This window comes from Labeo rohita, chromosome 8 (assembly GCF_022985175.1).
Source record: "Labeo rohita strain BAU-BD-2019 chromosome 8, IGBB_LRoh.1.0, whole genome shotgun sequence".
Taxonomy (NCBI): domain Eukaryota; kingdom Metazoa; phylum Chordata; class Actinopteri; order Cypriniformes; family Cyprinidae; genus Labeo; species Labeo rohita.
In genome coordinates, this window is record NC_066876.1 from 23,127,354 (window position 1) to 23,141,711 (window position 14,358).

General features: G+C 36.9%; 2 protein-coding genes across 3 annotated transcripts in view; both read left to right on the forward strand.

The window, feature by feature from the left end:
* Positions 1–4,984, forward strand: part of adamts10 (ADAM metallopeptidase with thrombospondin type 1 motif, 10) — a 70,502-nt gene extending 65,518 nt beyond the window's left edge. Inside the window, exon 25 of the mRNA XM_051117836.1 lies at positions 89–4,984. Coding sequence (XP_050973793.1) covers positions 89–198 — 110 coding nt within the window. The 3' untranslated portion in view covers positions 199–4,984. The remainder of the gene's footprint in view (positions 1–88) is intronic.
* A 357-nt stretch (positions 4,985–5,341) lies between these two features.
* Positions 5,342–14,358, forward strand: part of myo1f (myosin IF) — a 28,053-nt gene continuing 19,036 nt past the window's right edge. The window contains exons 1-3 of one of the 2 annotated variants that reach the window (XM_051117435.1): positions 5,342–5,454; positions 5,643–5,740; positions 12,329–12,460. In XM_051117435.1, coding sequence (XP_050973392.1) covers positions 5,738–5,740; positions 12,329–12,460 — 135 coding nt within the window. In that variant the 5' untranslated portion in view covers positions 5,342–5,454; positions 5,643–5,737. Of the gene's footprint in view, positions 5,455–5,577; positions 5,741–12,328; positions 12,461–14,358 lie in introns of those variants that run through there. The other variant, XM_051117434.1, reaches the window with a different exon arrangement.

The window sequence follows — 14,358 nt, forward strand, 5'->3', positions numbered from 1 at the left end:
ACGATAACACTGGAACACTTTTTAAGATGCAAATTGCATTTCTCTATAGGGTGCATGTGACTGACTGCACTTTTTTTGTCTCCCGCAGAGTGTAAAGATGTGAACACAGTGGCATACTGCCCCCTGGTGCTCAGGTTCAAATTTTGCAGCCGTGCATACTTCAGACAGATGTGCTGCAAAACCTGCCAAGGACACTGACCTCCCTCTCTCTCTCTCTCTCACTCTCGATGTCTCTCTCTCTCTTGCCCTCATTTTCTTCGCTCTCCGCCTTCCCGTCTTGCATGGCCAAAACCGCCCATGCTCAGCATTCCGCTGGAGGAGCGCTGTTAACCACTGGCAGACTGACATCATTGTGAGAGAAAGCGTGGAAGAAATGAGAGCGCGTGAGAGAGAGAGACGTAAAAAGAAAGAGAGAGAAAGTCTGTGCTGCTCTCTTTCTCTTCCTCCGACCAGCTGCTTTGGCATTGCTGCTGTGAATACCAGTCTGCCCAAAACACATCTGTCAGTGTTTCTTTTGCTCTTCCATGTGGTGCTTTCGCCCATCACTGTCATACAGAGAAGTGTTTGCGTGAACTGTCACAGCTGTACTGCTAAATCTCAGTGAATAATAGTCGTCTAATATTGTAATGTGATATAGGAAGCATTTATAGACTAGTCTTTAGTCTCAAAGGTGCACTCAGTAATTTTTTTGCGTGTGTAGCGCTGGTCGTGTTGGACGTTACTGACACCTAGTGTTTTGGATGAATCATCATGCACAGTTGTTTTTAGTTACCAATTTCATTTTAGAAAAGCACTGCTCACATTCATTAATAATTTAACCCACGAGTGTCAAAAAACAACCAGGTTAGTGAGTTAAAATTAGTAAAGTTGAGCTGGTTGTGTGATCTCAATATGAGATGAAAAATAAACGAAAAATAAAACAACTCTTGTTAGTCTGGGATGTTAAAAATATTTTTGAAAAGGACTTTACATTGCTTGTGTATAAAATTTAACTTTGGAAAAACATTATTGAGTGCATCTTTAAAGGGATAGTTTACCCAAAAAGGAAAATCCTTTACTAGTGAAAAATAAATACACTAAAATGTATTTAAAATACATTTATTTTCATGCTCAAGTATACTACAAATACATTTACATATTATGTACTTAATAAAATACCCTGCAATTGTACTTTTAGTATACTAAACTAGTATATTTTACAGTCTGCTAAATTGAACCAACTAATTTTATACTTAATGCACTTTAATTGTGCAGAAGTAGTGCTGAAGTCCAACTAAAGATATGCTTAAGTATATCTGATTGTGCTAAAGTGGAACTATTGCAAGTGTACTTTAGGTACACTTCAAATATCTTGCGTTTAGAGACCAATATTATATCGGTAAGTCTCGAGCGATATGTCATTAAATTAACTTGAACTATACTTAGTATAAAACAAATGCATTTTAAAATTATTACTTTTTTACTAGGGGTTACAAACCTGTATGACTTTGTATGTCCATACAATAAAGCACATTCTTCAAGGAAAATCAGTCATAATGGTTAAGAACAACATGACAGTGAGTAATTTTTGTATTTGTATTCATTTTTTGGTGAACTATCCCTTTAAGGGACTTGGAGCAGTTTACAAACTAACCAACAGTTAAATATTTTTACTAAGAGTTGCCCATTTAAAACAACATGAGCAACGGTGTGGTCATATTTACCGCTGTTCCAAGAGTTTTCACGCTGAAGTCTAGTCATTTCAATGGGATTTTTACTTAAGGGAGAAATTTCCCCTACAGGTTTTGCCACGAATACAGCAAGTTGCGAAATCGCTATGTTGAGCACCAGAAAACTGTATGTTTTTAGCATAACTTGTATGTGAGCTGTGCTTTGTATATTGCTACACTATGCTAAGCAATGGACCCTATGCAAAGAAAATTTCGCCAAAAATTCACTAATGTGACCGCACCTTAAAGGGATAGTTCACTCAAAAATGAAAATTTTGTCATTAATTACTCACCCTCATGTTGTTCCAAACCAATATGCTCTCACTCTCAACTCGTGACATACTGACGCTTGGTCAGGACCTCTTGGCGTCATTTTTTGATGCTCAGGGCATCACTTTTGGACATACAGGGTCCTCCATTGCTTCTAGTTGTTTGCGTTGCATGCATTTGCAAAAGACATTTTATATAAATTTATACTTTTATAGATATTTTCATTTTGGAGCACCTAACCCCACCCCTACCCTAAACCTACCCACTTCCGAACAATATAAGACACGCAACAGGCGAGTAAATGTACTGACTATGTACGGCGCATAGAGACGCCGATTGCGTCTGTTCCTCTCAGAAATCAATCTTTTTGCCTTGGAAGACGGGATATTAATAGATCTTAAATTAATGGTGACTGTAGTTGTATCTGCCTGTTATATCCTGTTTTATATTGACAAATGGTTAGGTTTAGGGGCAGGAGTTAGGTTACATGCTCATAAATGTGTAAATTGTGTAATATTGTGTAAAAATAATTGTTTTGACTGTTTACACTGGAAAAAAAATCACACGGCAACATTATGAAAGAATGGCAAAATTATTACCCAATATGTAATTTAATCATGGCGATAAAATTCCCAGTGCCTTTCGCAACAGCATATTGACGCCAAAGGTTTCTTATTTAAATCAATGGAGGACACTACATGTCGGTTCCCTGTCCGTCAAAAATTGACACCAATGGGTCCTGTCCAAGCGTCAATATATTACGAGTTGGAAGTGAGAATGTGTTGTCCTTTATTCTTCTTTGTAACACAAATTAAGATATTTTTGATGAAATCTGAGAGCTTTCTGACCCTGCATAGACAGCAACGCAACTAACACGTTCAAGGCCCAGAAAGGTCGTAAGGACATTGTTAAAACAGTCCATGTGACAATACTTTTTGTGTGCAAAGAAAACCACAATAACTACTTTATTCAACAATTTTTTTCTCAGCTTCTCGTCGCTTTATAAAATTACTGTTGAAACACTGACGTCAACTATTTTAACAAGGTCCTTACTGTCTTTTTGGGCCTTGAATGTTTCATTTGCATTGTTGTCTATGCAGGGTCAGAAACCTTCCAAAAAATATCTAAATTTGTGCTCTGAAGATGAAAGGGCTTAGGAGTTTGGAACGACATGAGGGTGAGTAATTAATGACCGAATTTTCATTTTGGGGTAAACTATCCCTTTAATGCTTCATAATACAGATGAATGCTGCAGTTGAGTAGGAACATTTACATGCCTGTTGACATTGAAGAATTTAATCGCTGTCCGTGTGAACTGCCCTTTAGAGACAGTCCAGATCACTCAGATATCATAAGCTCTCATTCGGTGTGGTTGGTGCTGAGATACTGTATCTTTAAATCTGACGGCCTTGTGGCTATTTGCAGGTGCTGTGCCGTTTTCTTGCCATCCGGTTCCATAATGCTTACACTAATTAATCATAAGATATTCAAACCTGGATGAACAATGAACCGTTTAGCAAATAGAGGGAAACGAGAGGCAAGCTCAGTTTAGCTTCCGTGCACAACGTAATTGTAGTTAATGAGGCCAATGGAAGCTGTTGTTGAACCATGTGATGGTCATATTCTCAGACACTTTTTTTTTTTTACTTAAGATAACGTACTGTACTTCTAACGCACCGCAAGTCTGCATGCAACAAATGTGGTGACAATGCAGAATTGTGACCCGAGTAACCTTCTGGTTGCTTCTGGGTTGTTTCTGCTTCATTTTATTATGTTAGGACCCCAAATATTCATGCTCTCATATATCTACTTGCCCTGTTCTGTGGAACACAAAATGATATTCAATGTCCAAGCTGCGTTATTCAATACAGTCAAAGTGGTTAATGATCTTAAAAAGCACCATAAAAGTGCTACAGTTATATTCAAATTGCTTTGTATGGGTAAAATACCAAAATATAAGTCATTGTTTGTGGTGACAATCCAGAATGGCATCTGAATATGCATTTTGAGAGTAAAGTGGAAGAATTAAGGTGGAAGTAATAGTTTTTGCAAATTTTATTTGGGTCTGTTCCTCACAAAAGGGTTTGGAACAGCACAATGGTGATTAAATGACAAAATTGTTTTTAACTTTTACAGTTTTCATAACATATTGATTGGATTCCCTTTCAGAACCTACAACCCATTTCTATCCCAAATATCAACATTTAGCTCAAATTAGTGTCAGTCTAGTGTCAGTGTCAGTTAGAGAGCCAAAACAGACCTTCTCCCCGTCCTGGGTCTTGGCAGCGCACGTCGAATGTTTGATTTGAAGAGCAGATCTTGAAGAGTTGGCCTCCATTCAAGAACTGGTGGCTAATCTGTGGTGCTACAGTATGGTGCTATGTCCTTATTTGTCAGTTATCTCAAGATTCATGTTATTTTTGTATTGTAGGGATTGTTTTGCTAAAGGTAATACATTTGCTAAGGAAAAAAATATATATGTAAGCAAGATTCTATGAAAACTAGAATTATTGTTCAAGTCTCTCTGCAGAGACACTAACTTTGTAATCGTTTCTTTGGTACAATTATTATGTGAAGGATGAAAATTGCTGTTTTGCTTTTGATGGTAAGCTTTTTTATCTTTACATTTTGCAATAACTGTAGATTCACTTTGGAAATGCAGTCACACTTGTTTATTTGGACTTGTTTAATGTTGATTTTCACATGCTACTCAGTTACATGCTGTACCATTATGTGCTTGTGATGTAGTTTATGTCCGTAATTGTATGTAGACCAGTTGAAATGAATTTGAAACGCTGAATAAAAGATGCATTGTGTACAAATATTATCCAATGTATCGTTTTATGTGTTTTATATCCAGACTTTGTGAGAGATTACAGTTTTTACACACTGTCATATGTCTGTCATATAAACCTTAGACTTGTAGGCTTGTTTCTTTGTCATATGTGTGTGTTTACACTGTACGTCCATCTGCACTGTACGTTATTGCTATGTTGAATATAAAAATAAACTTCCTGCATATTGATGTTCAAGATCTAGTGGTTACAGCAGATGCTTGTACGTGCATATTACATGTACATTACTAAAAGCGTTTATAAATTAACATTATGTGCTATTTCTGCTGCAGGGATGCAGAATGAGGCCCCTGGACAAATGTCTTTAGAGGACGACAATATTGGTAGGCTAACAATAAACTAAAATTGTATTTTGGGGCCCTATGTGTATGAGTTCTAAAGGTCAGCATTATTTGCCATTTTTAGCCTGTGTGAGTTAAGGTCTGTTTTTGTATTCAGAATGAAGAAGTTCAAACGTGAGTAAGGGTGTGTTCAGTTTTACAGGATGACGGTATCATTTCTGCATCTCTTGCAGTTTGTTGACATCCAGTCAACAGGAGGGGCTGCATCCTGTGTCACACACCTAAGTGTAACGGCTGACCCGGCTGACACATGATTGGTTTTGTATGATCATGATCAAGGTGAGTTCGATCAGTTGTAGGTACTCTGGGTTTGTAGGCGTATATGTGTGAGTACAGCCTGTGGCGAGAGAGCATGCAACTTTTTCTTGTCTCACCTAAGGGTTGTGGTAGTTTGAGGAAGTGATCTGTACTCAGTGCTTGTCACAGACTGCTTCCCTTCACAAAACTTTTGCTCTTGTGCTGTACAGTCTGCTGGTCATGGCAGGGTGTTGAGAAACATTTGGACTGTCACGCTTAACGAAGGAAAAACCACAAACGAGGAGAAACCAACAGCACCGGCATAATGGTAAAGTGCTCAGTGTTATTGCAACTAGATGTTATTTGAACTTTTATGACACATTGAGTCACACCTAATCTGACTGTAAACTGTACACCTACTTGTTGCTGCTAAAAGACCCCTTGTTGATTAACATAAAGTCATTTTATTCCAGAATATGCCTGTAAATAAGTGTATATATGGTTATGTGTTTTTCATTATACTCAGTTCAGTCAAAATGCCTAACGGGGCTCTAATAGGATGTGTGAAACTGTCTAATAAGGAAGTTTATAGAATAGCAACACGCAAAGACACAAGGTTTGTAGTGAACTCAAACATCTCCTTAAATGGAAACTGATTAGCCTCTGACATTAGTCATGGTTTAATTCACCACAAGCGCCTGTGACTTTTATTTCTGTCTATTAGCTAATTGCACTCCATCAAAAACTGGTGCTGTCAAACCGGTAAAATGTTCACTGTTTCCTGAGGTGCTGCTCAGGCTAGGTAGCTAAGAGCAGTTTGAGGCTCGGGTGGTGCTTCTGTAGGAAGTAGGCATTTGACTTTATGTGGCGAGAGGTTTACAAAGGATTTTTCGCAACAGCACCCAGAGGTAGAGGGGAGTGGGGAAGTATGTCACAGGGGACTTGCGGTTCTTGTCGGTACTTCCTCACCACTTGTACAGCTTTCTGAAGCTTGTGTCTTTCTCAGTTTGCATATACTAAAAAGATCCAGCACATTTGGCCTACCAACTGAGGAAAATTAGTTTTTATCCATATAATGGAAATCAAAGAGGTTTGAGGTTGTTGGACCTTACTGATTGTGATTGTATGGTCAAAAACAGCGTAAACGTTCTTTAAATACCTTTTCTTTAAATATCTTTTGTGTTCCAGAAAGAAAGTCGTACAAGTTGGGATCACGGGTCAGCCGATGGACGCATAAGTTTACAGTAATCACATTATTTTAGGGATAAAAATGGAAATTCTGTCATTGTTTATTCACTTTCATGTTGTTCCCAACATGAAACACAAAAGAAGGCATTTAAAGAAAGTTTTAACTGTTTTTGCTCCAAAACAACCCAAAATCCTTTGTCCACTACATGGACAAAAACAAATTTTTATCTATTCTTTTAATATAAGCACATCAGCTATTTTAAAATCTTTCACTTCTGAATGAACTTCTGCGTTGGCCAGATCAGTAGCCGGTTTCCACTTGTCCAGCATTTTCCATTACTGGCTATTACCATCTAGTTCTAGTCATGTCATTCATAAAATGTTGAATGTTATTCAACATTAGTGATGTCATTTCAAAATAGTAGGAATGTAATGATTCACTCAACTCACGATGCGATATGATTCACAATACTGATTTAACATTTCTTTTTTCTTACGATTTTTCTGCACATTTTTTTGTGAAATTGAAAAATGTAAAAGAACAAAACTAAATTTAAATTTTAAAACAAACTGCAAATAAAATTAAACCTGCAAGCAGTGTGGAAAGGGCTCTCACACCCAGGCTCACCTCCACCCGGTGGCTTTAGGAAAAGAGAAAACAGTGGGCAATATGCATTTAAAGTGGTAAACATAGGAGGAATATGTCAACGTCATTTATATGTGCCAAACTTTCTGCTACCAGCTGGTGGCGCTATGACTGTAACTGGATATTGGCAGATTAGTGCAGATTGCACATGGTATATTTGAGTTAGTGTAAAGCATGACATATCCTGTTGCCAGCAGGTGGTGCTATGATTATAACAGAATATTGGCCTTTAGGCCCAGTTTACACTTAGTATTAAGATGCGTTTTGGTCGATCAGATCAGACAAGTGGACAATGGAGACACATACCTGTTTACACCTGGCATTTTAATCCGTCTCTTCTGTCCACTTTCGAACACTTTTGACAAGATCACCCCCGTGGTGCTAATTATGCAAAGAGAAGGCGGTCTTTAGCCGCTGTTTGAACGCTTTCGACCACATGCGTGTCTACACCACGAAAGCAATCCAATCTAATTTGACTACCTCTGGATGTGGTCAAAAGTGGACAAGCTCAAAACGTTTTACACTCCATTTACACCTGTACTTAGCATTGTCTACTTGTGATCGGATCAGTTTAAAGCACGTTAATACCAGGTGTAAACAGGGCCTTGGATGTGTTCAGCCCAGGACTCTTATCGAATGTGTGAAGTTTAGGACAGATTGGACATTGTATGGCTGAGCTACAACACCTTCTATTCCCATGGTGAAACATTAACTTTTGTCTGGGAGTCTGTTACAGTGTAAAACATGCAACTTCCTGTTGCCAGCAGGTGGTGCTATGGCTATAACTGAATATGGTCATGGGCATGTGTTCAGGGCAGGACTCATATCAAACATTTGAAGTTTGTGGCAGATTGTACATTGTATGCCTGAATTACAACAACTTCCTGTTTCATGGCAAAACACTGAAATTTGCCAGGCCGCCACGGATACGTCCTTCAAACAAAAACTCAAGATCTTCTTAATTTAACATCACAAAGGGCTTTAGATTAGACTGAACAAATTTGGTGTTGATCTGTTAAAATCTCTAGGAGGAGTTTGTTTAAATACAATGCCTGAAAATGGCAAAAACGACACAAAACTTGCTGAGAAAATTCAAAATAACTTCCTGTTGGGTTTCGGACTTCGTACCAGGGGACTTTTTTTGTAGGTATCAGTGTGTTACATGTGTTTTCCAAATTTCGTACATGTACACTGTAAAAAATAAAAAAACAATTTGTTGAGTCAGCTTAAAGTAATTTGTTACCCTGCTGCCTTAAAATTTTAAGTTCAGTCAACTAAAATAAGTTTATTCAACTTGAAATGTTAAGTTGTATTAAGTAACAACTTAGATATTTGTGTTTGCTAAACTTAATAGATGGGTAAGTAACCCAGCTGCCTTAAAATTTGAAGTTGATTCAACTCAAATATCTAAGTTGTCACTTAGTATAATTTAACATTTCAAGTTGAATAAACTTTTTTGAGCTGACTGAACTTAAAATTTTAAGGCAGCCAGGTTACAAATTATTTCAAGTTGACTCAACAAATTGTTTTTTACAGTGTATGTAAAACATAGCTTGAAATTGAAATTTTATCAATGGCACTATTGAGCCGCTTGACTGATCCAAACAAAGATGCTGCATACTTTCAGCATGAGCAGTTTTTAATCTAAATTGTGCAGGTTTCATTTGAAGCAAACACAGAATGGTCTGACTTTAGATTTGTGAAACTATACTACATAAAACCTCAAAACGAAACAAGTGACATGCTAAATTAGAATGCAGATTCCCTCTCTGCCAGCAGGTGGCACTTATGGAACAGCAGCGACAAAACGCTGTAAACAAAACAGCACTGCACTTATGAAATGACTTAAATATTCATTATATAGAGTCAAAATGAAAAGAAAATACCATCTAAACTATTCTAAAGATAGTCAGCTTCCCTCAGAGATACATTCACATAAACTCCTACCCCAATGTATTGCGATTCATTTAATAGCTCAACTAATTTGAATCTTCACATACTTATACAATTTTCAACTAGCTCAGGATGCATTGTTACATCCTGACAAAACAGTTATTTGAAATAATATTTAAACTGTTTCTGACTTTGTAATGAAAGTCAGTACGTTATGAAACAACCTCAAACCCCACTGGCTTTCATTTTATGGACAAAAAAAAAAACACTGAAACTTTTTATTTTTAAATATATCCTTTCGTGTTCCATACAGTAATACAGGCTTGGACTATACTTTAAGTAAGATTTGTCCTCATCAAATGTATCCATGTATTTGAGAACCAACAGAGAGGAAGATGTGCATTTAACCTGACGTTTTCTTTGCAAGCATTGCTAAATTTCTGCCAGCTGTATCCAAACCACAATCTCCTGAGTAGGCATTTCTTGTTTTCCTTGTGACCTTTAAAAAAGTATGTACTACTGTATATAGTATGAATGTCTGAGAATCAATATAATCTGAACATACATTCATCCATTTCAGAATACTTTTCCTACTGGTTTATAAATACAGTGAGTATAATACTCATTTGGCATGGCTCACTATGTAGTAAGGAAACAGACTTATTTGTAATCATCCTCCATCTAGGCTTTCTATCATATTAGACCATTACGTCAGCACAGACGTCAGCGAATCATTATGGCTGATTCATTCATGTCTTGCTCGTCAGGTGGTGAATTGCTTATCATTTCCTCTTCCCTTATTTCATAAGAGGACTTCAGGTCTTTCAGTATCTTTATTTTTCTGAATGATTCAGAAATCGTTACAAAATCAAGTGTAAATCAAATAGAGGTTTATCAGTTCATAATCTTATCTATACATCTCATCAGTAGACTATATGTCTGTTGTAGCTCAGACAGGTATCGTGACCACGCTCCATGTGTAATGTATGAACTGTGGTTGAAACGAAGGCTAGGAATTCAGACCACAAACCCAGCAAAAGGTTCACAGCTTCTTAATAGTGCAACACATCAAAAGAGAAAGAAGTCTTAAGGGCTTATTTAGAAAAAAACATCTGGCTTACCTCAAATTTAAAAGCAAAAATGAGTATCGAAGCGTAGATATTTCAACACTTTGAGACTGTGGCATGCTTGATTTAGCTTCAGCCTCTTCAAATGTAACTTGAAAGTGCTTTGTGTATCAGGAAAGTCTTTTGATGAAAATGTGTTCACTTGTGCATCTCATATATGCAAATATAAGCAGACAGCAGTATTCTCTATAGAGGTGATTTTGCTAAGAAAGCCGCAACCTTTTATTGTCAGTAGTTTGTGATATCAGAATGTGACACAGGCACACAGCTGGTCTATAACTTCCTTACATCTGCTGCAAGTTGCTTGGAAACTCTCTGTGGTTTCCTGTCCTAATACCCATAGACAGCCACCTTAGTTCAATCACCTAGTTATTCAGATTTGACCGATTCCAGTGTAAGGTAATTAGAGAACCTACATTACAACCAAAAAACAACCAACATTGACTAATTTAGCTCACCCTTACCTAAACTTCAACAGAGTCCCAATCCCCATTTAAACAGACATGTCCGCTATTTGTAACGTTGTGAGATTTGCATACACCTTCCATTGCACTTTGTATTGACTTATGTAGGAGGAAAGACCTCTACATGTTGTACTTCAAAAGTCATCTTGTAAAGATTTAACTATGTAATGCCGAACGTCTTTTAAGTTTTTAACACGTTCTCTTTTATTGCACTGGTGCACAACACGGCATCATTTTTAGAAACGTGTTTTTAACTTTGTATTTGTGAAGATCGTATTTCCTTTTAACACTAGAACTACTGAGGCAGTCATTTTGATCGTTTTTAAAATTTTGCAATGTCATAAATTTGTAGAAACAAAACCCACATAACTATAATTCCTTGACTTTTCTTAAATATGTGTATATTTCATACTAACGTTGTTATTTTATTAAAATTACAAAAAAAAAAAAGAGTTCTTCCTTGAATGGCCAAAGCGGCCATTCAAATTGGCCATTCTTTTTTTCAGACAGTTTTTCCCTTTTCCCTTTTTCCCTTTTCCCTTTTCCCTATATTCTATTCCTAAGCTATAATTCTCGCTTGTAAAAAAAAGCCTCCAATTTGACAACTGCTGTTATTAATTCGGGAGAGGTCTAGTAGCTCTTACACAATTCATAAAATATGACGACAGACATAAAAGCTTTATTTTAAAACATCAGCTGAAGATTCGAATGTATTATTAACGGTCAGAATGATCGCTATGGCCTTTCTAGTAGTTATAGAATTCCAGTAGCTCTAGTGTTAAAACAAGTTACCTCCATTTATACTGTACGTACATACTGTAGATGCACATCTCAGTTCAGCTTTTAGCTTCTCTCCTTCTCTATCTGCAATCACCAGTGGTTAGAAATAGTGGTAAATACGTCAGCAACAGGGAAGATTGAAAGAGGAACTTGATGCCATAAGTCTGTTTGGACCATGACTGTAAGTTTTCCAAAGCCAGCGTCTTTCACTCGCTTGAATATCAGTGCAGTGTGAGTGTTAAGTAACTTGTTCCTTTGCTCTTTGTATGGGACATATATTTAGAAGTAAAACTGTGTCATACTGCCTATGTAATCAGAAAGCATTCCATTTTTAAACAAAGCTCTTATTTCCTGTTGGGTTTACAGTCATTTAATGTCAATAGTGCATTGGGATACATTGAAATAAAAAAAGCCTCTTCAAAAGTCAGCCTGGGTTTAATTTAGTCAATTCATGATGGATAAAATCCAGCCCTATATATATTATCAATATGTTTATTGAGTAAAATCACTTGTGGATGTCATCCCATATTAGACTTGCACTTTTTTGTAAATTGATCTCAACATGAAGGTGCCGTATAAGCTTGTCTGACTCATAAACTCCTTCCTGTTGACCTATTAATTTTTTTAGTTAGAATGAAGTTATGTGCTCCCTCAAGAATTTTCTGTAGGTATTTAGAAATAGTAATTTAGGATTTATGAGTAAAATAAGTCAGTTGCTATATAAGGACTATAACAGCTGTTTGTTTCCTCAAACTAAACTCTAATCTTTGTTGTAAAACTCCTACGAGTTGTGACTCTATTCTCTCTCTGTCTTTTAGGGCAGTAAGTATCACTGGCAGAGCCAGAATGTCAAGCAGAGCGGTGTTGATGACATGGTGCTTCTCTCCAAAATCACCGAAGATGCCATCGTGGAAAATCTCAAAAAGAGATACATGGACGACTACATATTTGTATCCTTGATATCAAGGGATGAGATCACTCGAGGGTGGATAAACACACTTCTCTCAGCTGATCAGCTAGCACTGTTTGTGTTGTTGCTGTTTTTAAGACTTAGATCAGAAGTTTGTCTTCCTCTTTTGTTTACGTGCATCTCGACAATTAGCACACACTCACTTCCTGATTTTACATGATGCTTAGCAGTTGCTCTTTTGTTGTGACATGAAAGTAGGGTATCTCAGTGAGACAAATACATTTGTGTTTCTAGATTTCTGTTACATAATTTTAATGTTCTATTTATCAAATAATTAAAAAAAAAAGATTAGTTTTTCAAAAAAATAAAAAAATGTTTTAGACTTAAGTACCCAAAAAAGAAAATTTGATGTTTATCTGATGCAGGTGACATTGTTTCTTCAGTAGAACACAAACAAAGATTCTTAACTCAAACCGTTGCAGTCTGTCAGTCATATAATGGCAGTCAATGGGTTCCACGGCTTTGAGAGTCAAAAAAACATGCATAGACAAAACCAAATTAAACCCTGCAGCTTGTGACAATACATTGAGGTGTTAAGACATGAAACAATCATTCTGTGCAAGAAACTGAACAGTATTTATATCATTTCTTTACTCCTCTGATCCACCGCAATGTCCAACTGTCCTAAGCACGTCCATAACAGCTGGCGTGGGATGCGTCAACGTGCTCTGGCATATACAAGAACAAGCAACCATAACTTCAGTCAATCAGGTTCAAATGTTGGGAGTCCCCACATGGAAAGAACCTATATGAGGATATATGTGCATATATGAAACCTATATGCAGTATATATGCACATATATGATAATATATATGCTGCATATATGCGTATATATGCCACATATAGGCAAAATTGAGGTGCATATATGTGCATATACAGGCCATATAGGTCTCCTGTATTGCTTCTTTATATCCACAAAAAAGCCCTATATGTACATACAAGATATGTCTCCTATATAGCTCATGGCAGGATCTGGTCATTTTAGCTCATATCTCACTTTGGCAACTGTCATACATGATGCCTAGCTCATATTTTCTATTATCAAGGCAATGACTAAGAACTAGCTAAAAAAAAAAAAAATGCAAAAAACTTATGTGCGAACACGTGAAATTGGTATCACGTGTAATTGGCATGTTATGGAATTTACCCACACGGAAATAACCTATATAAACATATATGTTTTAATATAGGTTTTGATATAGGTTTTTAATATATCATATTAAAAACCTATATCAAAACCTATATTAAAACATATATGTTTATATAGGTTATTTCCGTGTGGGTCGGTGAAAAGTCAACACTCCTGGAGGAGTTTGCACAAGCAAACGTGATCTTTTAGTTTTTTCTTTTTTTTAAAAATCTATTTTTGGCATTTTTGCCTTTATTGTGACAGGACAGATCAGATATGACAGGAAGTGAAGTGGGAGAGAGGGATCAGGAAAGGTCCTCAAGCTGGGATTCAAACACTGGACGCCCAGAGTGCAACAGCGTTGTATGTCAGCACACTGCCCACAAGGCTATCGTCGCCGACAATCTTTTAGTTTTTAATCGGTTGCAACAATCAAGATAAGAACAAGTAATTGCCATTTTGAGTCAGCAGCAAACAATGTGTAAAGTAAACAATATGTGACTTATACTATGCTAGAGCACGCTGACGCGTCATGTGCCGGCTGTTGTGAATGCGCTCAGGACAGTTGGACATTGTGCATTCTTGCACAGACTGATTGTTTAGCGTCTTAACACCTCAATGTATCGTCACGAGCTGCAGGGTTTAATTTGGTTTTGTCTATGTATGTTTTTTTGACTCTCAAAGCTGTGGATCCCATTGACTGCCATTATATGACTGACAGACTGCAACGGTTGAAGTTAAAATTCTT